The sequence below is a fragment of the Colletotrichum truncatum genome (genome assembly GCF_014235925.2).
Source record: "Colletotrichum truncatum strain CMES1059 chromosome Unknown Contig_0001, whole genome shotgun sequence".
Classification (NCBI taxonomy): domain Eukaryota; kingdom Fungi; phylum Ascomycota; class Sordariomycetes; order Glomerellales; family Glomerellaceae; genus Colletotrichum; species Colletotrichum truncatum.
This window is the reverse complement of record NW_027222398.1, coordinates 3,983,613-4,008,613: the sequence shown is the minus strand read 5'-3', so window position 1 is coordinate 4,008,613 and position 25,001 is coordinate 3,983,613. Positions and strand designations below refer to the sequence as shown.

Sequence of the window (25,001 nt, the reverse complement as noted above, 5' to 3'; positions counted from 1 at the left end):
GGTGGTTCGAAAGCCAGTAGGAGCCTGGCTTCAAATAGAATGGGGAATGGAATCCTGGTTTTTGAAGTATTAAGCACCACTATAGGCTGGATATTTGGTGGCTGTGCCATTCAGCTTAGAAGATCAGGCCTCTGATTCAACTGGAGGTGTTATTTCTAATGCCTCTTTGGTTGTTCAGTCGGGCAGGACGACTAAAAAATAAATTTAAAAAATACCTACTTGCTGTAAGCACCAACAAAAATAATTCTGAAAGTGTGGTAGCAATAACAGACAGTAAGATGCTACTATAACAAACCACATGACAACGAATTCACAGGCTTATTTTAATGTGCCGGCTGAATTCCCTGTCACAGGATTTATTTGACGGCTGTGAATAGACGAAAAGGGGTACCATCATGATGTGTTTGTACACAGCAATACTATGTCCAACAGCCCTTTGAGGCAGCATGTAACAAAGAGATGTACAAAAAAAATTTAAGTCGAAAAAGTGTATGCTCTTTTTCACTACATAATAAGCTGCACCGTGGAGTCTTGTTTGGGTATCATCTGCATTCTCGACATCGCTATTATCCATGATATATTCCCAAAGTCTACCCACCACGTTGTCATTGCTTGAAATATTCAATGTGCAAGTTTGAAATCAAAACAATTCGTCTCAACGTAATCAAGTCTTCAAATTGGTTTTATATATTTTGGCTCGTTTGAATTTCCAAACTTGTGCTGGCATGTACATCATGTTCAGGTATCAACTGGATATTACGTTTCGCGAGGGTTCCGACACAAGTAGTATATCTTGTAATCAGTGGTTATTCGGAGTTTAGCATGTTTCAGAGTGCAAGATAGAAGTAATTCAGATTACTACTCGAATTGTTATATGACCAAGTTCGCAACTATTGAAGAATTTATTCAAACCAAGACGGTAGGTTGCTGCTACAGCAGAAACAGCCAAGTGACTATTTCTGGGGATCCCATGTAATACCAGCAAACCACTACTAGAATTAAAGAAAGTTTAAAGGTGGCCCTTGACACACAACTTGCAGTTGTTGGACTATTTAATCACGTAAGCATTCCCTCAGACTAAAGAAAGACATTGGCGGGTTACTTACAGCCGAAAGAATGCTGGCAACGATGGCAGCACTGCACTTGGAATCTTCCTTCACATCTGTAATATGATTAGTTCATGAGTTGTCATGTGGGAAATGAAAGTTGATACATACCCAAGCCCCGGGCAGCAATTGCCCACATGCAGGTAACACCACCAGGAGTCAAAGAGCCGAGGCAGCCTAGAGCCATGTAAGCTGGGGTTGTTAAAAAAAACTGAAACAAGATTACTTACTGAAGAATCGCCTCCAGCCACAGTGCAGGAACGGAACGTCGCTGCGCTTGTCAAGGTCTCTGCTATCGAGACTGGTATCTGTCAAATTAATTAGCCGCAGTTCTAGATGTAACCGAAACTGAGAGAAGCGGCACGTTGATGAATGCCTGCTCCAAGCCTTGAAACCTTTCGGAGTTTCATACCTTTAAAGTAGGCTTCCAGAGCCTTCTCCCAATCTTCAGGGAGATCGGCAGGAAGCTCAATGTCTTCGGAGGCCTTCACAACGAGAGAGCCTTCGTTAGCAGCCGGGGCGTCGGCAGGCAGAGCCAGCGCCAATGGCGCAAGGGCGAGAAAGGTCAAAATAGCCTTGAACTGCATTTTGAATGAGTGCTTTTTGAGCGTTTGAAACGAGTGTGTGTCTGAAGGTTTGGGGAAGTGATTTTGGATGATGCTGCAGAAGAGAAGAGATCTGTGAGAACTGGGAAAGCAGCCATCTATTTATATGATTGAACGTCCGCCAAATTCTCAATACATGATGCGTGATTAGCTTCCACTTGATTGCCATGTCGTATGTTGTTTGCCTTAGAGCTCAATGTTCAACAACATAAGGAGTTCTCTGACACGGGCTTGGCATGCAGCATGCTATTGGCCACTTTGCTTAACTGCCTACACAGTAAACCTTCAAGTAGTTGTGCACCCAGGATTTGACATCTTGTCACTTGCTGGACCCTTCTTTCGTTACCAATCAAATAAACAATTCATGCATGGGTAAAGTTTGACAGAATGCTTATTTAGATTAAGATTAGGTGCACGCATTCGAATCTGTCTATTTTGGTGCCGAATTCCCTGTTAGTACCAGAGGTCCGGCCTTTTGACGAGTCAAGCTATGCTGGCATAGCTTGACTCGGCACAGTAGTTCCGAACCTAACAGCAAGAGGTTCCAGTTTTCATACAATTGACTTTGGCTACTAAAGAACCATAAACACAATCATAATGAGTAGGACATCAAACGCAGATTCCGATGGCCAAGCCTACAATTACTACAGGTCAGGTAAATCTCGCTTTCAAATCCATAGACGTTAAAGACCTATTGCGCAATCTTGTACAAGAAACATACCGGCTTCGTTTTGGCATTCGTCCACTTAGACACCAGATCATCCCCACGAGGACGTTTGACCTTCAAAGCTACCATAGATTAGTGAATCTTTTGTCTTTCTTTTTGACTACTAGCGCAGATTAAATCATTTGAGAAACCGAGTACACTGCCATTACTGTCACAGAGCCAGCAAAACGTGAGTCTTTACACGATCGTCTATTGGTTTCTTTAGGTTTTTCAATATCAATGATGTACAACATGATCCGTTCAATGATGTTCGGTGTAGCAGCACGTGGGAAAAGCATTCTGGCATTCAAATCATTATATAAACTTTCAACATCCTCAGTTTATTATAGTTGAGGTCATCCTAGCAAGCACAATCAACATTCTGGATCTTTACCTACCACCACTCAATCTTCTTCAAAGCCAATTCAAACAAACTTCAAAATGGCACACTTCAGCCGCCCTATCTTCTACCTTCTCGCTACTTTTATTCTTTTCTGCGGGCTGAGCGCCGCACTTCCCTCTCTTACGGGTGATTTGGAACCCCGCTGCTGGCGCAAAGCTTGCGATCATTGCGAGCGCTGGACTGTGACTGTCGACCACCCTGGCAGCTGCGACAAAGTCAATCGCGACGATTTCAAAGTTGCAGTCGACAGTACCTTCTCCCTCTACTCCGGAAATTGCAGAGGCCAGGAAGCTGCCTTCAACACTCAAGCTGTCCCTGGCATCCGGGGTTTGGCCTGCAGAGTCACCATCAACTTCCCACGTGGCAAGAAGGGTGTTGACTGGGGTGGATTGATTGGCTCTTATCTCATCGGCACGAGGAGCTGGGCCGTTTCTGGTACTCAGAACAGTGGCAGCGTTCATTGCGCTGGAGCTTGCCAGTGGTGATTATGCCAGCTTTCACAGAACGATAGGACGATGGACGCTGGTTTTAAATGGTTATTCGGAACATTTGAGGAAAGGATCCAAATTTTTCGACTTGTCGAAATGGAGGATTTCTGTACTATTCGCTTCTTGGTGATGAGAATTTCTACATCGCCTCGGCTCGTCTCTTTTCTGGCTAGCTCTACTTGCCTGACTTCTGGGTGGTAATTGTTACCTAGACATACCGCTTCCGGAAATAATTTGTATTGCACCCTTTCACAGAGTTCTCTTGTTAAGTAGTATTTTTAAAGTGGTCCAATGGTATTTATGTTTAAACACCTGATAAGGAAGGTTAGACTTTGACTAAGCTGATGATGATATTGAGTTTAAATTGTTCTGTATCGCCTACCACCTTAAAAAGAATGCGATATAACACGACATACAGATTTTTAGGCTTCTAAAAATTGGTAATAGTAACTATAAACCATCAAATAGTAGCTGAAAAGACCTTATGTACTAGAACGAAGTCCTATGCTTCCTCTTATAACTGCAAAGGTAATTTGGAGTAAAACGTGTTCAGACCTGAGAACAAAATTTCAAATTAAATATGTAAACCTACCTAACTAGCAGAATTGTATGGCTAAATTCCATCAAAACTAGACTTTCGACTGATCTAAAACTGCAGAAAGCCGATAATTGCCTCCATGACAAGAACCACTCTTGGAACGGCATAAACGAGAGTATTGACACAAACAAATTCACGAGAATATATCTAGTTGTCAAACACTATGTTCAAGGCGAAAAAGATATTTGTAATGACCAGGTCCATAGCTTCCCTCTTACCTGTATAGCGCTTGAAAGATACTACTTCGTTCAAGCTGTTGAAAACCTACACCGACACGAAAGCCATAAATTCCCCTAATCCTCTTTACTGATAGTTGCCAACGTCCACAGTTCTATAGAGAGAGAGATCCGTCTCCGAGCATCGACAGATTCATCCAATACATAATGACCATGTGATATGCAGGCCCCATATGAGTTCAAACATCTGATGCTCCTCTTCTTATATATGTTCTGCGACTACTGAGGTCTTGAGGGGGAAGACCGAGACTGCGCTTTTCGTTGAGTAGCCACGACTGCAATAAGATCTGCCCCAAATTTGTCAACAAGACAGTCCTTCTGTAGACGAACTTTCAAAATCCTTGATTGCTGGAAACAGGTACTCCGGCTTTTTTATCACTCTTTTCAAGAACGAGCGAGGTCTTTCTGAGGTGACCTATATAAAGCAACACTGTCTTCTGGGCTGGATTCATAGTCTCTCAAGTCCAACCTCAGTACAGCTTCCGCAAGGAGTCGAGAAAGTTGCAAAATTTTCTTGTTGCGCATCTTTTGGTATGAATTTCGACCTTGGCTGTTTACGAGGATTGCAGAAAGTGTGACTGGATCGTCCGTAGAATCATGGGTTGGCTTCTCCCTGTTAGGGAGATAGAAAAGGTTGTGGTTGTATCCACCATCATCTACCATATTCATAACCATAATCTTATCTGCCGGGGTGATTCTTTACATCTGCCTGTGCGGGTTCCCTCCTTTCTCAGATGAGCTCTACAGCACAGAGTTTCCATTCAGCTTATCACAACAGATCAAATTGGGGTGCTTCGACTACCTATCACCGTATTGGGATCCGATAGAAGACAGGGCACTTGACCTTATCGACTTGATGCTGGCCATTGATCCAAAGCGAACATTTGCGGTAAAACAGTATTTGAGTCACCTCTGGATGCGAGAACCGAGAGAGAAAGCAAATCAGCCAGAAATATCGACTGAAAGCATGTAAGAGCCCTCATAGATGTTCAGAAAACTCTGTGATATTTGTCACTGTATCATATTCAAAGGCGATAGTTGTCATCACTTTTTAGGCTGCAATAATGGGGATTTGATATATGCACGGAATGTTCCATGCTAGCCGTCGTTGCTTAGAGATGTCACATGTACTTCTCTCCGAGTTGCGATTTGATCGAGTGCTATTTAAGGGACTGGGATGAGAAGAAAGGAAGCACAGACTCGTCTAGGAATAGAGCTACTAAAACCTAAGGATATTATGCTGATTGATATTCATTTCTTGAGACCCTCTCGCTACATGCAGTTATGCCACGAAGCTTTTTCAATCCCTCTCTTCCGTGAAGAACAACTCTATATCCCAGTAAGAACGAAATGAAGAGATTTGGGCAGCTCAGCAAACTCAATACACACCCAGAGCTAGTAGTGAAATATCCAACGATATCTCCATATCCCCTCACTATGAACAAAGCGTGGGGACTTTTAGCGTGTGATCAGATATTTCAACATTTCCAAGAGCTGATAGCGTTGTTGTACTTAGCGTGATCGACGGACAAGTCGAAGTAATATGCGGTCTCAAACCCAGAATCATGGCCCCCAGCGTTGCACGCATGGTTCCTGTTGGTTAGGATGTAAGAACTAACGTGCCAGTAACTCATCGAAGTAGAGCACAATAGTGATCTTACATACTTGTAGAAGTGACCCTCTGTACCAGTGTTGGTAGGCAGCGAAGTCACATTGTCTTCATAGGTCTTGTCGATCGAATCAGAGAAGCATATACGTAAGCAGGGGGATAGTCTATACAAAGAAGGATCCTGAATCTCAGGGCTATAGCTAATGGTATTCTAAAGGTTCTTTCTCACTATTTTAATCCCCAGATCTTGTCTGGATAGGGTTCCCTGGGCGATTTTCTCAGGCACGGATTGTAGCCGGCGTGCTGACCCGAGTACTACGTAACGTTTCCTACAAGAAAGGCACAGCCCCCACCTCGGGATGCTGAGAAGGGGTTGTCTGAGCAGACTCTCATCTTATATCTATGAAAACCCACCCGAGTCATCCATCGTTCAAAAGAGCATAAAGTGGCAATTGCGCCACCCTCCCCCTGACTGATTGATAAGGTAGCAGGGCGACCCGTCCATCCAATTAAAGGGTCGGCGGCCCAGTTGATAGGCCTGCGCCGCCCGGATGCAGATCCTGCCAAGTCTAATGGTAGTCTCAAGGTGCTTATGGCCGATACGCTAGAACCTGCATGGCAGGGTCTTTGGAAGAAGAGATCCCAACAATAGGAAGCTTTGGCGATTTGACGGATAAGGCAGGCGAAAAAGCCCTGAGCTTGGCTACAGCACAGAGGGGATTTTGACCGTCTGTCAGAACTTGTTTTGATATCCGCTGTGATGTCCCATCTTCACCTTCGCTGGATGCATGTGTTGAGAGCTACTCTGACATTGATTCAAAATGCCACGAACCCCGCTCTGCCTATGGGGACTCTTGGCCGTCGCTCAGGCTATCCCCGCTTCGTACCGATCCGCCATCGTCAAGTCCGGCGGCAAGGACCTACTGCCCGAGTATGACTTCATTGTTGGCAAGTCCCTCTCCCCACTACCGCTTGCAAAGCCTGAGCTAATATCCATCAGTTGGGGGAGGAACAGCAGGTTTGACTGTGGCTGACCGCCTCTCGGAGGACCCCAAGAGTGCGTTTTCAAATAAACGTCTGTCGACGTAGTCCTGACCGAAGCAGAAACCGTGCTGGTAATCGAATATGGACGTATTGCCGTGGATGACTCCTTCATGCCGCCGTTTAACACTCCCGCCGCTGAGTTCCTCTACAACCTGACCAGCGTGCCGCAACCCAATGCGAACAACCGCGTCTTCCCCGTTGCCAACGGTGCTGTTGTCGGCGGCGGTGCTGCTGTCAATGGTCAAATTTTCTTCCGCGGGAGCAAGGAGGATCACGATAACTGGGCTCTCCTAGGTAACCCAGGATGGAACTGGGACAGCGTCTTCCCATATTACAAGAAGAGTCACTCTTTCAACCCACCTCCCCAACATATCCAGGACGATTATGGTATGACATTTGACATATCCGCCTATGGGAACAGCACACCCATCTACATGAGCATGCCGGGTTACCAGTATCCGGGACAGAAATACGAATGGAAGGCGTGGTCTGAACGCGATGGCATCGTGGTGCAGAAGGAGCACGGCAATGGTAATGCCTATGGCTTGATATGGATTCCCTCTTCGTACGACCCCAGCAGGGCCTATAACCGCAGCTTCGGTGGTCTGGGGCATTACCAATACGTTCAACCTCGTCAGAACTACCACCTGCTGCCTCTCCACCGTGGTCTCAAGGTCAATTTTGAGAAGCAGGATCTGAACCAGAAGGCTGTCAGTGTTCAAGTCAAGCCTCGTTTCGGCGACGGCGCCACCTTCGACATTAAGGCCAAGAAGGAGATAATTCTCTCTGCCTCGGCTACGCGCACGCCCATCATCCTCCAGCTCTCTGGTATCGGCCCGAAGAAGGTCGTAGAAGAGGCTGGCATCAAGTCTCTAATCAATCTCCCTGGCGTTGGATGGAACCTGCAGGATCACTCCCACACTGTCAGTTTGTACAACTTCACCAAGGATGTGTGGCCGACGCCGATTACCATCCATACCAACGCGACTTTCCGCGCCGAAGCCCTTGACGAGTACAAGGCCCACAACACTGGTCCTTTTACCTCGCCAACCATTTCTGGTGGCCTTTTACTCCCTGCCCGTAGCTTCACTGGTACCCATTTTGCCAATCTCAGCCTTCAACTCGGTCTCCAGGCTGTCCATAAGTACTATCTGCCAGATAGCCTTGACCCTACCCTGGTTGCCGGTTATATTCTCCAGCACAAGATTCTCCTGAAGTCTTTCCTTTCGGAGAAGTCCGCCATCTTCGAGCATCCTTTCCAGGGCTCTCCTCGTGGAACGTCCATCCTTCTCAAGCCCTTCTCCCGTGGTTCCGTCAACATCAACCCCAAGGACCCCTTCGGGGACCCAATCTTTGACTACCGTCTGTTGTCCAACCCTATCGACCTCGAGATCCATATTCGCATGCAGCAGTACATCCGCAACCACTTCGCCACCTCCAAGACTCTTTCCGCACTTGGCCCTGTCGAGCTCGTACCCGGAAAGGACCGCACGTCTGACGCCGAGGTGAAGAAGTGGCTGGTGGACGAGGAGAACCTGAACGCTTCCAACGGCCACAGCTGTGGTACCGCCTCAATGATGCCCCGTCTTCTCGGTGGTGTTGTCGACTCCAACCTCAAGGTCTACGGCACCAGTCATCTCAGCATCGCTGACACTAGTATCATTCCCCTGCTTGTTGGTGCTCACACTATGAGCACTGCGTACATGATTGGTGAGAAGGCTGCTGATCTCATCAAGTCCAGACATGGATAGATGTATCGGTTCTGAAACGTGTTGCTGCATACCTGCATGGCTCGACGCTCTCCTCTGTGTGGCATTTCTTCGAGATTAGAGAATTCCCTTTTTTTTTTCTGTCGTCGTGATGCATATGTGGCTGATGGATACGGATAGATAACCTCACAGTCATTCCCTTTTCTCCCCTTTCACATGGCTGCCATCAACCTCCCGCTTTGTACCGTTATATGACTTCATCAAATCCCCCCTTCAAATATCACCTGTTCAACAACCTCAGATCTTTGTGAAACTGTGAAATTAATTCATTCATCTGGCAGAGTATCAAAACTCAAGATTGCCCGCATAGGAGGTCCTAGGTGCCGTATACGCTTGTATCCATATCCTCGACGGCTCGTCAGGAATCCTCCAGCGAGCAAGAAATGCATGGGTGCGACAGGAGAATGGCATTTCCTATCTTGAAGGCATCGACAAGGAGGTTCAAGCAACCATATCTTTGCTTTCGTCTCATTGAAGCTGAGAAAGAGCTCGGTCAGGGCCATGTCTACAAAGCTTTTTACTTAGTAGACACGAGAGCACGCGAGCTACATGCTATGAATCGTGATCTAGAAGAAAAAAGTGAGATTGACGGTGGATTTTGTAGGCTTATAGCCCATTTCATCGACGGCTGTGGAGAAAGGGATAAGCTCGACGTAATGCGTAAGGAGTAAAATAACTCCAAAACAACATCGACCCTGGCTTCACAAATGGCACAAGTGGGTCTGATTCGTTCAATGGGCAGGGCAGACATTTTGTCAACATCAAGGTCGTCAACCAAGTTGATAAGCGTGATCAATTATGTCCTGGGATGGAAGATGGACCTCGCCTCGCTTTTGCACCTGAGCCGGTAACTCTTAAAGTTTCTCGAGTCTAGTTCTATACCACTTGGTTTCCTCTAAGTATCTTCCTTAATAGGTTAGATCACTTTCGCAAGGTGATTAAAGCTCTATGGTTGAGTTGTTGCGTACCCCATAGCCACCTGGTCACCAGTTGAGCCATCTGCTAGATTTCTGTTCAGACAACTAGAACCATCCTGTTGGTAAGTGAGTTTAGTTTTGAGCAAGGTAGGTCGTGAATATTCACGCTTTGACTATTTCCCTTTCTGATATTAGTTAGTTTGCACCTATTGTCACTAATTTAGTAGTAAACTATAACAGAGACGGCAACATTCAAGCATTTGATCCCTTAACCTTCAGTACTCCCTCGTGTTACCTAGTTATAGTTATCAAGAAAATAATTGAATAATTCAAGCCAAAGTCTGTAGCACAGATCTATTTCCAACAAAAGAAGAGTTACAGTTGCGATACAGTCACCCCTGATTGTGAGATGCGAAACAATTCATTAGACGTCATTCAAAGCATTCATGATGCCAAATACCATTGAGGTGCTCGAGTTGTGGCGTCGAAAGAACAGAGCTTCCACACACCAACTTGTGTTACTTATCACTGAGTGCCGTACTTCACTGCCTTATTGCGTAACTTCTCACAAGTGACAGAACGATTCTATTGTTGGCGATTTGCCCGACCAAGTACCTGGCGCTAATCCTGTCTTCCAATTGCAAGCTCTTGATCTATATTGGACAGAGTTCTTATTAAATGCTAAATGACTGATACCGGATATAATATAGTTGTAAACACCTTGATCCAGTGTCAAAAAACAGCAGCTAGTATGCGAGAGACGTGGAAAGAAAACCAGTCGAGATTATGATATAATAAACCTTAGAATCTTATGAACAATAAACAGACCAAGCATCATGAATAATCCTGCAAAAACTATGGCGCCCGGGGGGGCTTCAGGGACTGTCTTAGGCTTGAAAACGACCGTGGCGTTAGGGTTCTTGTCCCTTGCCTTCTTCATCTCCTTGTAATGCTGTTCCGTGGAGTGTTAGATTCTGACGACGCAGTTTGAAAATGACTTTGGCAGCCTGGGATGAAAGAGCTTACATCACGGACCTCAAGAAGGTCCTTGGCAATCTGCCCTGCCTGCGAGGGCGTGAACCCATACTCTTTCATTTCATTAATCAAGTTCTCCTTATTGGTCCTGTGAAGCTCCTCGCCAGTCCACAGCAACTGCTCGTTGACCTTCATCACAGTCCCGGGAAATACCCGGCGATACTGCAGAAGACTTTGTACAAAGGTGCGGGTGTCGTCGACCGAGCCTAGTTCAGATGGGATTTCATCGATGAGATTCTTGATGTAAGTCTGCCTGTAGCCGAGCTCTGACGAAGTTGCCATCGTCTTCTCGTCGTAGACATTGCTCGAATAAAAAGGTGTATTTTCCGACATTGTATTTTTAGAGAATGAGGTGGACTTTAGCAATTGAATTGGTGATGAAGGGTTCTATTGCGGCTTGAAGTAATTAAGTAGGGGGGTCGAAAAGGAGCCAAACATGTCAGGAATAGGACAGCCTCAATGTGGCGAGTAGTTGGGCAGATCTCTCGACTGGACATGGCATTGGGTGGCGTAAACATGGAGGGTGTCCACCGGAGCTCATTGGTAAACCTGAAGCTCTTCGACCCTCATTCTCAAAATGGCGTCTGTCAAGCCATCAATAACTTACCATGCGCGTGGCACAGCCCCCGATCGGCAGTCATCCCAGGCGAAACGGGGCGCGGGAGACCCGCTAACCAAGGCTGACTTAAGACAGAACGCCCTTAACATAGCCTTTGTTGAACGGCCTCTGCCATTCTGGTTCAGGTCCTGAATAATAGGCGTGTACTGTTATGTACGGTTCATGCTTTCGCAATGATTCACCTTTATCCTTATTCTTGTCTAAACCATCATCAGACTTCGCATGATAGTCAGCATGTCTATCTCTAGGTCTGTTATGCGGGGTAGAGTGCCGTGTCCTGGCGGTTATGTTATCACCGAAATCTTAACACCGGTTTGCTCTCTAACTTGCATCGTACGGTCATCAATGAGATTATCACAACAGTCTTATTTTATAACGAATGCCCGAGCTTACCACCGTTTATTAGAGTACTACTTCTAAAAAAAACTTGCGCATGTTTGTACAGGCGGTCTAAAATCTCGAGATAGTCTACGCCTCTCGCGTGCATAGTTCAGAGGTTTATCGGCTTCTATCATTGGTCACCAACCTGCTTCAGGTCAGCTGCGATTACTGGGTCGCAGCCTCGTCACTTTTCCTCCAATTCACCTCTGCAATGGTATTTCCTGTGGCTACTGCTTCGGCCCATTTGTTGCCCTCATGAGTGACGAATTCACGGACAGTTTTGGCGCCGGCGCCGATGTCATCGGTTCTTTTGACTTCGCCAAAGAGGTTCTGTCGCATGTCTCGCAGATCGCGGTCGACCTTGGCGCCCGCAAGAAGCTATGCTTTGCAGGCTGCCTTGCTGCCGAGTTGCTAATTGCCAGGAAGGCCTTGGACTCGACGGACATCGCGCATTTACCCAAACTTCAACGACGGGTTCCAAAACTCCTCAAGGACCTGGATCGTGTGTGTGCAGTAAGTCATATTCGCTTTCCTGAATGTGGCCCCGAAGCTTCACATCTGTGCGGGGTGCGACACAAACTGACATGTCGCGCAGTGGCCAGATCCTCCCGAGCCTTATAATGCAACCTTCCGGTCCTTGATCGGCTCGAAAGGAAAGGGAATCGATGAACGCGTGCGACAGGGTATCCTGAACTTTGCAAAGTCTTCGCCGTACGTCGTCGAACAATATCTGAAAAAGCTCGAGCGATTCTCGCAGCAAGTGGTGCTCCTGGATGACGTCGGCATGAATAGTGGTAATGTGAATCAGCGGGCCAAAGACATCACCGAAGAGTATCCCGCACATGTCAATGCCGACCTCTATGCTGTCCTGAAGTCTCATTCGCTCTGCACCTGCATTGCCCGTCACGGACGTGGACATCCGCGACACCAAGCGAGGCTACGACTACGAAATGACATATTGAAAGTTGATGGACAAGTCGCTTTCGACATGCTCTTCTCAACGTCTCCTACAGCGTGGGACCACTGGCAGGATCTTCAGCTACATGTATCTATGAGGAAGAAAGCTGCTAAAGCAGTCAAATTTGGCGATGACTCCGATTCTTTCAAAACGTCGGGTGGCTGCATCAAACGCGGCGCGAAGAAGACGAGGTTAGTCAGACCAGATGAGTTCTGCCGTCTAGTAAAGACAAGGCTGGGCTCTAGGATTTGTTGCCGTGTCCAGGACTCGGAGCTTCATCAGCTTTATGACGGTCTCCCTGTTATTGACCACATCGATTCCGGCCCTAGCGTCTCGCTCAGGAGGGTTCTAGAGATAGGACGGCTGTCCAACCGGATGAAGCTAGTACTTGCATATATTGTCGCCCGGTCCTTCTGGCAATACTATGACTCTCCTTGGATGGATTCACCCTGGTCAAGCGAATCGATCCATTTCCTCCCTGAACTGTTAGTCGAAGGTGAAAATGATATCCAGCCAAACGTGGCAATTTACGCCTCAAAGCCTTATTTTGCGGTTCAGTTTGAGCAGTCTGCTGGTGAATCGGTCGAATACTGCAACAATTTTGGCGTCATTTTTCGATATCCCCGACTGCTTGCACTTTGCATCATCCTCCTCGAGATAGGAAGAGGTCAGAGCCTAAGCACCGAGGACCTTGGCTCAGTTGAGGCCAATCTGAATGCAACTTGGACATTAGCCAAACGACTCACAAGCAAGAACAGAACCTGGGGTGACTTTGATTACCCACACTACCGCCAGGCAATCCTCAGTTGTCTTCACTACAAGTCGTCGGAGCAGGAGGGTGCGACCGTAGAAGCAGATGTATTTGTTCGAAAGGCTGCAATTCATAATGCTGTTGTCAGACCCTTGGAAAAACTTCTTAACGAGCTAGGTTTCGCTGGTGACCTGAACATCATGGATCCTATTGACGCTTCCAATGGTCCAAATCATGTCGCTGACATCCCAGCTGTGCCAGCGATGCCGATGCACAACCGCGACGCTGATCAAGCATCGCGATGGCTCGATGACCTTAGTGTCATAAACCAATATTTCCAAAAAAGGCAGACCCTTACGCCAGTCCAGTCACCACGGGTAGCTATTTTGGATACGGGCTTCGACGAGGAGGGAGTATTCTTCACTGCGCCTGGGCGTCGGCAAAAGATCAAGGGCTGGAAAGATTACGTCGCCAATTCCGAAGTTCCCACAGATGAGAATGGCCACGGAAGCCATTGCACCGCTATTATAATGAAAATTGCTCCTCAGGCTACAATTTATGTAGCTAGGATAGCCAAGAACAGGGGAAGCCTGAGGAATTCGACACATGCAATTGCAGAGGTGAGGGCAACTGCCAGAGAACTCCAGAGTACAAAGGTCTGACAATTAGCTGCCGTATAGGCCATCGACTGGGCGGCAAACGAAGTCAAAGCGGACATCGTTTCCATGTCTTTCGGTTTCCAAGACGAAGTCCCCATCATCACCCACGCCATTACTAAAGCGATGCTTGAGCGACAGGGCAATATAATCTTCTTTGCTGCGGCTTCCAACTCAGGCGGAAATCGCCGAGAGATGTTTCCGGCAAACCTCGATCATGTTATATCAATTCGTGAAACCAATACTCGTGGCGCCTTCTCGGACACTAACCCCCCAGTCGACCCGGACGGACCGGCTGTGCTTGGCACCTTGGGGCGCGAAGTGCCATCAGCATGGCTTAGTAGTGTGGAAGGAGAGATTGCCAAGTCCGGATCCTCGGTCGCCACCGCCGTTGCGACGGGCATCGCCGCTATGATTATGATGATTGTAGGTATCGGTATTGGAGACCCAACAGTCCGAATGCCACCCGATATCAAGAAGCTGTGGACAAAACGGGGCATGCGCAATGCTCTGGCGAGAATGTCTCTCGACATGGGCAACAGGTCGTACTACATATCTCCCGTGGGGTTTTTCACAGGCAAGGGGGCGGAGAAAGTTTGGGCGGCAATTGCAGATGCTTGTGCGCGATGAGGAACGTTGCAAATGATATTCACCGATAGAAGAGCCATATGTCAGATTCAGTGGGCAAAATAATGAGTGAACGAGACAACATAGACACATGGCTAAGCTATGGTAACTCGCAATATAACATGGTCATAATTTGTCGCAATTGTCATCAACAGCCACTCAACCTATTAGTTGCTTGGCCTGCACAAGTACGAAGGTCTTCCCATCTGGCCCATCAGCCTCTTCACTATCAACGGCCATTTCAACCTGGCGAGCGACGTCTGCCAACGACTCAACACTTGCTACCTTCGCCTCAACGCGGTGTTCTTCCTCGTCGTCCTCATTATCCTCCTCATCGTCATGTAGAAATGCCGCGTCCGACTCGAACACATCCGCCGTCAACCTTTCCTTAGTCTTCCTTCCCTTCGCCTTGATGACATGCACCTGATACGCTACTACTATGTCCTCACCATCGCTGGTGAAAGAGGTTGCCGTGCCTCGTCCTCTCTCGCCTCCTACGTCTCCCCCGATGTCAATACCTACAGCCTGAGCCGCAGGAACGGTCACCCCGACCCCACCTCCAACCACCCGACTTGTTTCGGATCTAACCGTGAGCCCACGGGCGATCTTAACACCAGAGATAAGGTAAACGGGCGCATGGCCATATATCCCAGCTTTAATAGCTGCCTGAACAAGGGGTTCTTTCAGGCGCTTCAAGAGCTCCGGATCGTTGTCCCCAGGTTCTTGGGCGAGATAGCGCGTCTCCAGACGCTCCATCGAAAGAGAGTCGGTAGTGTCCCAACCACGCGAAGCGCTAATCTCTGCTCCCGCAGCTTCAAGAGCGCGGGCCCATAGAGACAGCCTCATTGAACGACTTGTCTGACGGGAGGCATCATGGTTGTACTGCACAACGGTTTCCACAGCTGGCAAGACAGCAGGCTGAGATAGGGACTTTGCAGGACGGAAGGGGTCGGCGATGATGGAGCCTATCTGAATTGCGCCTGCAGGTTTGTAGGTAAAATTCGGGGCTAGGATATATGTCCTGGTCGCCATTTCTCCCTCTTGTGTTGCTTTGAATGTGATTGTCAAGTATGCGGCCAATGTGGGTTAACCAGAAAAGAAGATTGCTCCTATGATTGCCCTTGTGCACTTTTTGAGTCCCAGGACAGCCTAGCGCTTACTATGATGCGATGAGTGCCAGGAACGAAATTCCAAGATTCCTGAATTCCTGAACCAGGAAGTCCTCCTATCCAAAACTTTCTCCGATAGCTGCTTCTTACAGCTTGAGATAGCAAAATGACATGCCAGGAAGTTTATTGGGTAACAAAATCCCAAGCCTTTGATGCCAGAACTCTTCCGGCAACTCGCATGCGCTGTCCTGCGTTGACATGGATGCAAGTTTAAGAGACCCAATCAGGACGCTGAATCCATCGCGATTGTAGGGCGCTTGAATTTCCTTCTCTTTCTTATCACATGACATTATTGCGGGGGGAAAAGAGATTCCATGTTCAGCTAGTAAAGTGCAGCCTGATTTGCACAGCCAGGTCAATCCTCACTACCCACGCATCGCCAACAGCATCGCCTTTGGGTCCAGAACAATGTGAAATACAAATGGACAGGCCTTCTTTGCGGAAAGCTTATGGTTCATTAGCTGGTAATATCCATACTTCGACGATCTTCGGCCGCAGATGGATTCCCCTCTCTTGCCCAGTTCCCCTGCCGCCCAGCCCACGGGCCGGACGGCTCAAGGCTCAATAGAGCTTGCGGCAAGACAATGTCGCGAATATTTGCTGAAATTGACGGAGATTCCCCAATTGATGACTCTTGAATGGGCAGAGAATAGACTTGCTGAGTTTAATCTCTGGACGGCAATGACGGGGGCGTTTGCAGGCGGCACTGCTTCACTCGATTCTCGGCTGGCTTTGGAAAGTGAGGTGAGAAACTTGGTCATTGGAATTCTTGTCTTGATGTTAGGGTGCCTTAATAAGTGTGAACAATCCGGCAAGTAGTGGTGCTTTTTTAATCAACCACCTTGGGTATGGAGCGAAATCTGACGTATTTCACAGCTCTCGTTCTTGACAGGGAAGAAGACGACGACACTGGGTTGGAGGGTAACCCTAAAGTTACGGAGCCGAGACAGATTCAAGACTCTGCGGAAAACATTCCACGGGGCTTTTCGCCATGGTCCGACGACTCTTCTTCGGATACAGAATCTGTGCCAAATGCCAAACAAAACCCCAGTCGACACTCTCAGCTTTCAGAGGCAAAAGGCGAGGTAGATCAGATCCTTGACCATCTAACACGGCTAGCCCTTGCGATACGAAAATCAGGAAATAGTTCTAGACTGCATAAGGCTGACAAGTCATTCAAACCGGAAAGTCATAAAAAACTACGAAATCACCTCGAGCTGATCATCCTGGCCAAAGGAAGTGAAGATGGGCGCCAGGCGTACTCTGTCGACGCAAGTTCCCTGACTCCCATACAGGAACGTCTGATTCGCGCAAACTTGAAGCGGAGAAACAGGTATTTGTACGCACAGAGACATGCAAGGAAGCTGGCAGCTGATACTTCCAACCTTCACCATCGGGAACTTCTACCAACTGGGGTCATTCTCCATGCTCTTCCCGAACAAAAGCCAACAGACGCAGCGCCAGAAACAAAAGAACAACTTACAGCTGCAACAATGGAGAGAATTGCTCAAGATAGCAATAGGTTGCCTTCCTATGATGCAGTTCTGACAGCAACCTCGGCTTCGAAGGTGGCTCAAACCATCGAATTTGTCCCACAGCACCCTCCGACAGCTTCACGAATAGCGAAAACAAATATTACCTCCACCGCGTCCAAGGTCCTTTACCCCAGACCTCCTAAGCAGAATGGTCTCCTGCGGTATTTTAAGTGTCCTTGTTGTGCCCAAACACTCCCAGAGTTTTACCGGGGACAAACGATGTGGAAGTGAGTCTCGTACCGGTTTCTAAGCTTCCTGTAGTCAACCTCGCTTTTAGGTTGGATCTGATGCTTGCTGTGCCCAGAAAACATCTTATGGCAGATATATGTCCCTACATGTGCATCCTTGATGATTGTCCAAAGCCAGACATGTTATACGTCACGCGGAAAGAGTGGACAAGACACGTTGAGCAAGAGCACCAGCAATGCTGGCAGTGTTCGCCATGCACAGTCCCAGACAGGCCGCCGCTCGTTTTTCCGTCTGTCGACGGCCTCCTCAGCCATCTGCGTCAGGAACACGGCTCTACAATCAGTGAAAGCCAGTATTCAACTCTGGTTATCAACGGAACTCGGCCTGTACCACCAGGGATCAGTAGCTGTCCGCTCTGCGACTCTACTGGCCCTCCTGATGCACCAGAACTGTTAGATCACATTGCAGAGCATTTACACGCATTTTCTCTGCGGTCTCTTCCATGGGCAATGGACGTCATTGGAGACGAGGAGGGTGATGTGGGCGACGACTATTTCGATGCCGACAATTATTTTGACCAAGGGTCCGATGACCAATCTCGCCCGGACGACGTCATCGATCCGGACCAGGACACGGATGATTTGTCTTCACTCTCTTCCTATGAGACTTATACTTCGAGTCATCGTTCGACATTGAGCGCAACTAATATTCCCCGAGGCCCTCCAATTGAACCGATCAAAGCTGGTAGCGTGAACGCGGTGGATACGCAGCCAGCGAGGTGAGTGAACCGCCGCCAACACCTTTCATTCCAATCGTAAAAGCATTGGCTAAGAGAAGTTGTAAAAAGAAATCCAGCAAAAGATCCCGAAAGAGGCCCCCCACAGCCTCATAACCTCGCCTCCCGCAAAATCCGCATTACCAGTTCGTGGTCTCTTGATTCCGTTCAGCCTTTTTGTGAGAGAATGATTGCAGGTTTTGACGCCTATAATTACAGTTATTTCGGCTGAAGAGCTTATCAATCGAGACATATTTCGTAAGTCTGACTAGCTCAACATCCTTGTGTTCCAGTGGCGCAGCGACCTAAATACGTGCTCTAGGTGTGAGGCTTCCTGATCCATTCGCTATTCTATCTATCAACGATGGCCAGACAAAAACGACTACTACCAAAAAGAGAACTATCAATCCGTACTGGAACGAGGACTTTGACTTGTAAGAGAAAAGACTGACTTCTGTTGTACACTCTTATTTCACATTTGCTGGGTGTATATGACAGCCCAGGAACCAACCATTGTGCTTTTACTGATGAAATGTCTCACTTGACAGTCTCGCAACTGAGAATGATTTACTTTCTATCCATATATTTGACAAAAAGCAATATGATAAGAAGGATGATCGAGGTTTCCTTGGTGTCATTGACCTACTGGTCGGTGACATGTTAAATCTTTCTCCCACTGCAAAAAGTAGGTCGGCTATAAATTACGTGCCATTGCATCTTTAAGGCAGCAAAGTTTTTCGAGCCAATGCTGACGAACAACTGTAGTTAATATTTTAACTCATGACCTCAAGGAGTCAGTAAAATATGGAAGCAAAGCCGTCAAGGGCAGGTTGCTTCTCAGCCCATTTTGGCCAGTGGATCGGGAATCGGACGCTTCTGACCGCCTTTCAAATACCTCAAAATCTGCCTCTACAAATGCAATGGCCAGCGGTGTTACTCACCAAACCAAAGAAGACTCGAGTATTGAAGACGCACTCGGTCGGCTGCCGGCGGGCTGGGAGCGTAGGGAAACCGAATTGGGCCAAACGTACTATGTCGACCACAACACTAAGACAACGTCCTGGGAAAGACCTAGAGTAGATGACTCCGTTGAAAAGGCTACTCCAAAACTCGTATTTGGGGTGAGTCTTGATCGCTTGTATGAGCGTGACGGTCTCCCTGTACCTGTGGTCGTCCATCAGTGCATCCAGGCGGTAGATCTTTACGGACTCGGTGTCGAAGGTATCTACCGTCAGTCAGGCTCCCCAGCCATCATCGAAAAACTCAGAAACATGTATAATCTCGATTCATTGAACCCAGCATTGGATTTTAGAATGCCGGAAAACTTCGATTACGACGTTCACATTGCTGCGGGCTTGTTGAAACGATTTCTAAAGGATCTTCCTAATCCACTACTTGTTCAGGAATTCTACAGCGATTTGATAAATGCAGCTAGTAAGTTATAGTTTTAGCTAAATTTTGTAAGAAATATGCATATTAACCCTTTTTAGAACATACAGACGACATCGTACGCCGTGATTCCATCCATGCCATTATTAATGGTCTGCCAGATACCCATTACGCAACAATACGTTCGGTCATACTGCACCTCCATCGCGTTATGGAGAATTCCCATGTCAACCGAATGAACTCGCACAATCTCGCCGTTATCTTTGGTCCCATTCTGATGGGTGCCAACCCAAGCACGAGCATCGAAGACGCGGGATGGCAGGTTAAGGTTGTCGACACAATTATACAGAAGTGCTACGAAATTTTTGATGAAGACTAGAGAGGTGAATTTTTTTGGTTATATTTGGTTTTGAGCTCATAGGTAGCAGTATTGATAGATTTGGGAAAGCCCGCCATGCTAGATCTGGGAAAGCCTTAATTGAGAAAGGGGTTGGGCAGAGTATTGCGTCAAGGGATAAAAGAATGCGATCTTGGACGTATTAGGGAAATTGGATCCACAGATTCAAGAGTACGTGTGAAAACTGTCCAAGGATTTATCAATGCTCTGAGAGTTGAAAAATGAATGATGGTCACGGTGTCTACCTCAGAGAATGCAACCGATCAGCAACATGTTTATACGAAGTTCTCCTCGCTGCTCCACACTATGATTTTGACTCCCCGTCTTCTGACATGAATGTTGTTATGTTCTCTTGTCACAAGTCGCGCATGAATATCTCCAACTATCCATTGGTACATAAATGCTAATAGCAAAGTAAGATCACGGGCAGGGATCATGGCTTGCCTCCCAGTCTTAAATAAAGAAAAAAATAATAATAAAGAATGCCTCGTTCAGTACAGTCGCCTGAAGTAAAACTTTGCTTTGCTTGCAGAGATTTGACTACACAATTGAACCGAGGCCTACCTGTTCGAGGGCCAGCGATGTGCCTCATGAGGTGGCTACTTAGTCAGGAGCCATGTAGTCTCAATGCTTGCTATTTGTTTCATGCCCAAGAGTCCAACAATGCCAAAGAGTTTTGCTGAGACAATCGGACTTGCGATCAGAACAATCCAGCATGACCCAAAATTCCACCCGCACTCACGCATCATATTCCCATGCTATCTCGTGATTCCCGTATTCAAATACACATCAGACTATGCTAAAAACGTGTCTTTGTCCGCGGATTCAAAGCAACAGAACGCCAGCTAGAACGACTGCAATCGCAATCTCCCAATGGATGCCGTCTTCGCAAAGAGGTTGCTCCACTGAACGATTAACATATGGCTCGTCCGCCGGCGGAGTACCCATAACCATTAAACCTTCTCGGCATTTTATGCTTATAAGTTATGGCGCCATCCCAGGACGCCGATCAAAAGAGGAAAGTGGTAATCGCTTTACACACTACAGCTGGACGGGAGCTGATAATGTATGGGGAGCGCGATATTGTGAAGCAGGGTATCCCTCCAATCATCAACTCCCGCCTTGGCGTTCTCCGGGGCCGATGTGGGTCTCCACATGCCGTACTGCCGTGTTGCCGCCCCGCCGCCGATGGGAATGAAGCTTGATGCGACTTCAGCACACAGGGTTTCGCGATACCGCCCAAATAGGGAGGAGCTTCATCTTGGATGGATACACTTGTCAAGTGCTTCCCGTACAGGACAACGGTTTCGGGAAACCGGCATCGTGATATTTACTCACCTGCGGTATGGAGGATAGCGCCTATGGAAACACCGCGATGAGTACTGCCGAGGTCTGGTGATGAAGCCATCGCGAATAAGTATAAAGATTCCATCAATTATTGAGAAAAAGTGAATTGAAATCAGCACCAGCAGCTTAAGCAAGAAGCCAGTCTTTCAAACCTCAGTCTTCCAGTCAAAACCTATTCCTTCTCCTTCAAGATGAAGTTCTCTCTCTTTCTCGCCGCTGTCTCAGCCGGCATCATCTCCGCCGCCCCCGGCGCCAAGCTAACTCAGCGCAACTACTCTCCTTTGGTCCCTCGCTCTGAACGCCGGGCCAGATACAGTTCTTCCCCCAACCAGCGCCTTGACGTCTTCTCCCTCGACTCAGTCACCACTGATAAGAACGTCCAGTACTCGTCCAACTGGGCCGGCGCCGTCAAGATTGGCACCGGCTACAACCAAGTAACCGGAACCATCATCGTTCCGGACGTCAGCGGTGCTCGCGGATCTGCCGCCTCCGCCTGGGTCGGCATCGACGGCGACACTTGCCAGACGGCCATCCTGCAGACGGGCATTTCCTTCTATGCCGACGGCACGTTCGACGCCTGGTACGAGTGGATCCCAGACTACGCCTACAACTTCAACAACTTTGACGTCAGCGTCGGCGACAAGATCCGCATCAGCGTTGACGCGTCGTCCAAGACCAAGGGCGTCGCCACGCTGGAGAACCTGACGAGTGGTCAAAAGGTCACGCACACCTTCACCAACCCGCCGTCTTCCCTCTGCGAGACGAATGCCGAATGGATCGTCGAGGCGTTCCAGGAGAACGGCAGCCAGGTTACGTTGGCCGACTTCGGCACCGTTACTTTCACCGATGCTTCGGCCTCTGGTTCCTCTGGCAAAACTACTCCCGCTGGTGCCGACATTATTGATATCTTGCCCAACCGCGGCTCTACCGTCCTTGCTCAGGCCTCTGTTAGCGGCAGCTCCGTTACCGTCAAGTACGTAGGTTAAGCGTTGCTTTGCAGCGAAACTAGTTTATGGACCCCGGGTCAGAATGATGTACATAGGGGATGAGAGATGAAATGATGAATTGGAAGTGTTGGGTGATTGCTGCTGCCATGACCACCTTCAGTCTTGATTTCTAGACGTAGCGATCGTAGAGAAATATGAATAATGGTTTCTTGGCCCGTATATCGGTCTCTGTGCGTCTCTCCCACCACCATGGCCTCGCCTTGTGACCGAATATGTCCCCCAGCCACAATCAAAGATCACTGGTTTCTTCTAGGCAGTGTCCCTGATTTTCGCAACCACCATCAATGGATCCCTCAGAGCACTCACACCCACACTAATCAACTCTGGCAGCACCCCCTTAAACTTCCCCTCAGACACTTCCTCCCTTTCTTTCGGATCCGCAAGCTGAAACTCAAACTCGCGAAGCAGCGTACTTGTAACCTTGTAAATGTTGCTCTGCGCCATCGTTTTGCCGAGGCACTGCCGACTGCCCAGGCCGAAATGCATCAGATACCGCGCGCGCTCTGCCGTTTCCGCCTCCTCCCACCGAAAGGGGTCGAATGTGTCGTGATCATCGCCCCAAACTGCCGGGTTATGGTGGAAGGCGTGGTTGCAGACTGCAACTGACGTCTAAAAACAAACAGATTGTCAGATTCTTCTTGGCTATAGCCCATGATACCATGCACGGAAGTCTTACACCTTGCTTGATATGGCGTCCCGCAATGGTGATCCCCTCCGGAGCCGCCACACGACGTGGCAACGGCATCGTGAATACGGGCGTGATACGGAAATTCTCCCTCATACACGCCCGGAGAAAAGGCAGAGAGCCTTCAGCTTCCGTGATCGAATAAGCTTCCTTGTCGTCGCCCAACGGGTCCAGCTTCTCGTCGATTTCTAAAACGCATTTCTGTAGATGTTCGGGGTTATGCAGCAAGTTCCAAAACAACAAGTTTATCGTTGCGCTCGTCGTGTGCGTCCCCGCGATACTATCCAAGTCAGCAACCCGCAGTCCACCCTAGCAAAAAAAAGTGGGAAGGAAAACTCTCAACTTACATGAACCCAAAAGCTTCCGTCTCGAGTTCGACCCTCTTCAGCTTCTCCCCGGTATCAGGGTGTCTCGCGAGGATCAGCGTCGTCAAGAGGTCCGTCCTCCGGCCTTTTCCGCCAGCACCCTCCTTCTCCACCTCGTCGACCCGTCGCTGGACACACTCAGACGCCAGCCGCACACATTTCATTCTCCCCGCAATGAGAGCCTGTAATCCCTTGTGCGGGACCTTGGGGAGCCATTTCTTGAGCGTGTGCAGCATTGCAGGCCACGACCCGACCGTCGTGCCGAGCAACGTGTGCTGGAAGACCGGGGGAACAAGCGATTCGTCGCCTGAAATCTGGACCCCGAAAGAGCGGCTGAACGCCAATTCGCCCAGGACGTCAACAACGTAGAACTGCACCAGTTTTCTGAGGTCAAATGCCTTTCCCTCCTTGGCGTACTTTGCAATCTTGCCACGGAGGATCCTGATGTTTTCGTCGAGATAGCGCTCCATCCCCTTTGCGCTGGAGAGCGAGAAGCTGTTGGACATGTGTCGTCGGCGGACAGAGTGGAGCTGCGGAATACATGTTAATACCATCAGTAGGTACCGCGGGAAGATCACTTGAGGGTCCTACATCGACATCTCTCATCGAAAAGACGTTTGGAACATGGGAGCCAAACGCCTCGTAGTACTTTGTCTTGGGCAGCTTCCGCCCACCCTTCACGTAGACCAGAGGAACGGCGTCTTCGGCCGTGACGCTGAGTTTGTCGGGCCCGTAACGTACGAACTCTCCATACTTGGCATGGAGATCGGTCAAATTGTACGGTTCCTTCAGGGAGAGAACTTGCTGGACCTGCCACAGATCCGTGAGTGACGCGAGAAACGGACTGGGGAAAGCGGCCAACGGGTGGAGGTATCTCTGGTATATGACGTAGGAAGCAAACCATGCTACGAGGACGCCGAATGCTAATCCAGCTAACGATGCCATGGTGTCGGCGGCTCTCAGGAGTATTAAAGGCATGACGATGTGTTGCTGGAGTAGGAGCTGACGGCTTGATGCTTATTTGAGTCTGTTGTTTATTTATATGCTCATCGTTACTTTCATCTTCACAGCGCGGTTCTACGTGACAAACTTGTTTACCGAATATCCCGACTTGTTGCGTTGACGACGCGGGGAATGAACTCTCTTTAGCGGCCGGGATACTACCATATCCTTGGTAACATGGATGTGGGTTAGATTTATGCGGGGAACGTAGCAGTTCTCACATGCTTGATCCTACTATTTATTGCCGGGTCTGAGTCGGGACAGCATCTTTGATAAATTCACTATTGCTTGTATAACGATTCAGTAACTAACTCTTTATATAACTGGACAATGACAACCTGACTACAAGCCATGTGTATAAGCGACCTTAGCCCTGAGAAAAATCCCAGGCTTCTCGTAGAATCTTAAAGTTCCGGAGTTACTTCGGTCCCATGCTACATGGACAATAAACCAATTCAATCTTTGCTACCTGTAAATACTAACGGTCACAAGCCGTTAGCACCGTCGACTGCCACCAGTGTAACACTACAGATTTAGATATACTGAGTCTCAAACTATGGTCAATCATCAAGTGGTGTCTCACATCACCAAAAAGGAACGGGCCATCCGTTCAGAAGCTCGAAGCTCGTGCCA

At 48.3% G+C, this 25,001-nt stretch overlaps 9 protein-coding genes across 9 annotated transcripts; 6 read left to right on the top strand and 3 right to left on the bottom strand.

The window, feature by feature from the left end:
* Window positions 1-1,009: 1,009 nt before the first annotated feature.
* Window positions 1,010-1,693, bottom strand: CTRU02_201094 (uncharacterized protein; the record flags this gene model as incomplete). Its single annotated transcript, XM_070203796.1, has 5 exons — window positions 1,010-1,048; window positions 1,107-1,162; window positions 1,218-1,283; window positions 1,337-1,435; window positions 1,519-1,693. 5 exons carry the CDS (start codon window positions 1,691-1,693, stop codon window positions 1,010-1,012), a joined length of 435 nt encoding a protein of 144 aa, XP_070062378.1.
* A 1,165-nt stretch (window positions 1,694-2,858) lies between these two features.
* Window positions 2,859-3,305, top strand: CTRU02_201093 (uncharacterized protein; the record flags this gene model as incomplete). The annotated part of the gene is made up of 1 exon (XM_036730644.1): window positions 2,859-3,305. The coding sequence occupies one exon, from the start codon at window positions 2,859-2,861 to the stop codon at window positions 3,303-3,305; it is 447 nt and encodes a 148-aa protein (XP_036577668.1).
* A 3,267-nt stretch (window positions 3,306-6,572) lies between these two features.
* CTRU02_201092 (choline dehydrogenase) lies at window positions 6,573-8,546 on the top strand (the record flags this gene model as incomplete). Its single annotated transcript, XM_070203795.1, has 2 exons — window positions 6,573-6,777; window positions 6,841-8,546. 2 exons carry the CDS (start codon window positions 6,573-6,575, stop codon window positions 8,544-8,546), a joined length of 1,911 nt encoding a protein of 636 aa, XP_070062377.1.
* A 1,719-nt stretch (window positions 8,547-10,265) lies between these two features.
* CTRU02_201091 (uncharacterized protein) lies at window positions 10,266-10,849 on the bottom strand (the record flags this gene model as incomplete). The annotated part of the gene is made up of 2 exons (XM_036730642.1): window positions 10,266-10,433; window positions 10,508-10,849. The coding sequence occupies 2 exons, from the start codon at window positions 10,847-10,849 to the stop codon at window positions 10,266-10,268; spliced, it is 510 nt and encodes a 169-aa protein (XP_036577666.1).
* Window positions 10,850-11,771: 922 nt separating this feature from the next.
* Window positions 11,772-14,853, top strand: CTRU02_201090 (putative subtilisin; the record flags this gene model as incomplete). The annotated part of the gene is made up of 4 exons (XM_036730641.2): window positions 11,772-12,029; window positions 12,112-13,845; window positions 13,906-14,307; window positions 14,680-14,853. 4 exons carry the CDS (start codon window positions 11,772-11,774, stop codon window positions 14,851-14,853), a joined length of 2,568 nt encoding a protein of 855 aa, XP_036577665.2.
* Window positions 14,854-17,360: 2,507 nt separating this feature from the next.
* On the top strand, window positions 17,361-18,408 carry CTRU02_201089 (protein phosphatase; the record flags this gene model as incomplete). Its single annotated transcript, XM_070203794.1, has 3 exons — window positions 17,361-17,443; window positions 17,517-18,179; window positions 18,234-18,408. The coding sequence occupies 3 exons, from the start codon at window positions 17,361-17,363 to the stop codon at window positions 18,406-18,408; spliced, it is 921 nt and encodes a 306-aa protein (XP_070062376.1).
* Window positions 18,409-18,943: 535 nt separating this feature from the next.
* Window positions 18,944-19,944, top strand: CTRU02_201088 (Rho-GTPase-activating protein 7; the record flags this gene model as incomplete). The annotated part of the gene is made up of 2 exons (XM_070203793.1): window positions 18,944-19,610; window positions 19,667-19,944. Coding segments are annotated over 2 exons (945 nt in total), but the record flags the coding sequence as incomplete, so codon positions are not given.
* A 1,556-nt stretch (window positions 19,945-21,500) lies between these two features.
* Window positions 21,501-22,295, top strand: CTRU02_201087 (acid proteinase; the record flags this gene model as incomplete). The annotated part of the gene is made up of 1 exon (XM_036730638.1): window positions 21,501-22,295. The coding sequence occupies one exon, from the start codon at window positions 21,501-21,503 to the stop codon at window positions 22,293-22,295; it is 795 nt and encodes a 264-aa protein (XP_036577662.1).
* A 270-nt stretch (window positions 22,296-22,565) lies between these two features.
* On the bottom strand, window positions 22,566-24,344 carry CTRU02_201086 (isotrichodermin C-15 hydroxylase; the record flags this gene model as incomplete). The annotated part of the gene is made up of 4 exons (XM_036730637.1): window positions 22,566-22,925; window positions 22,993-23,281; window positions 23,349-23,896; window positions 23,958-24,344. The coding sequence occupies 4 exons, from the start codon at window positions 24,342-24,344 to the stop codon at window positions 22,566-22,568; spliced, it is 1,584 nt and encodes a 527-aa protein (XP_036577661.1).
* Between the last annotated feature and the right edge of the window lie 657 nt (window positions 24,345-25,001).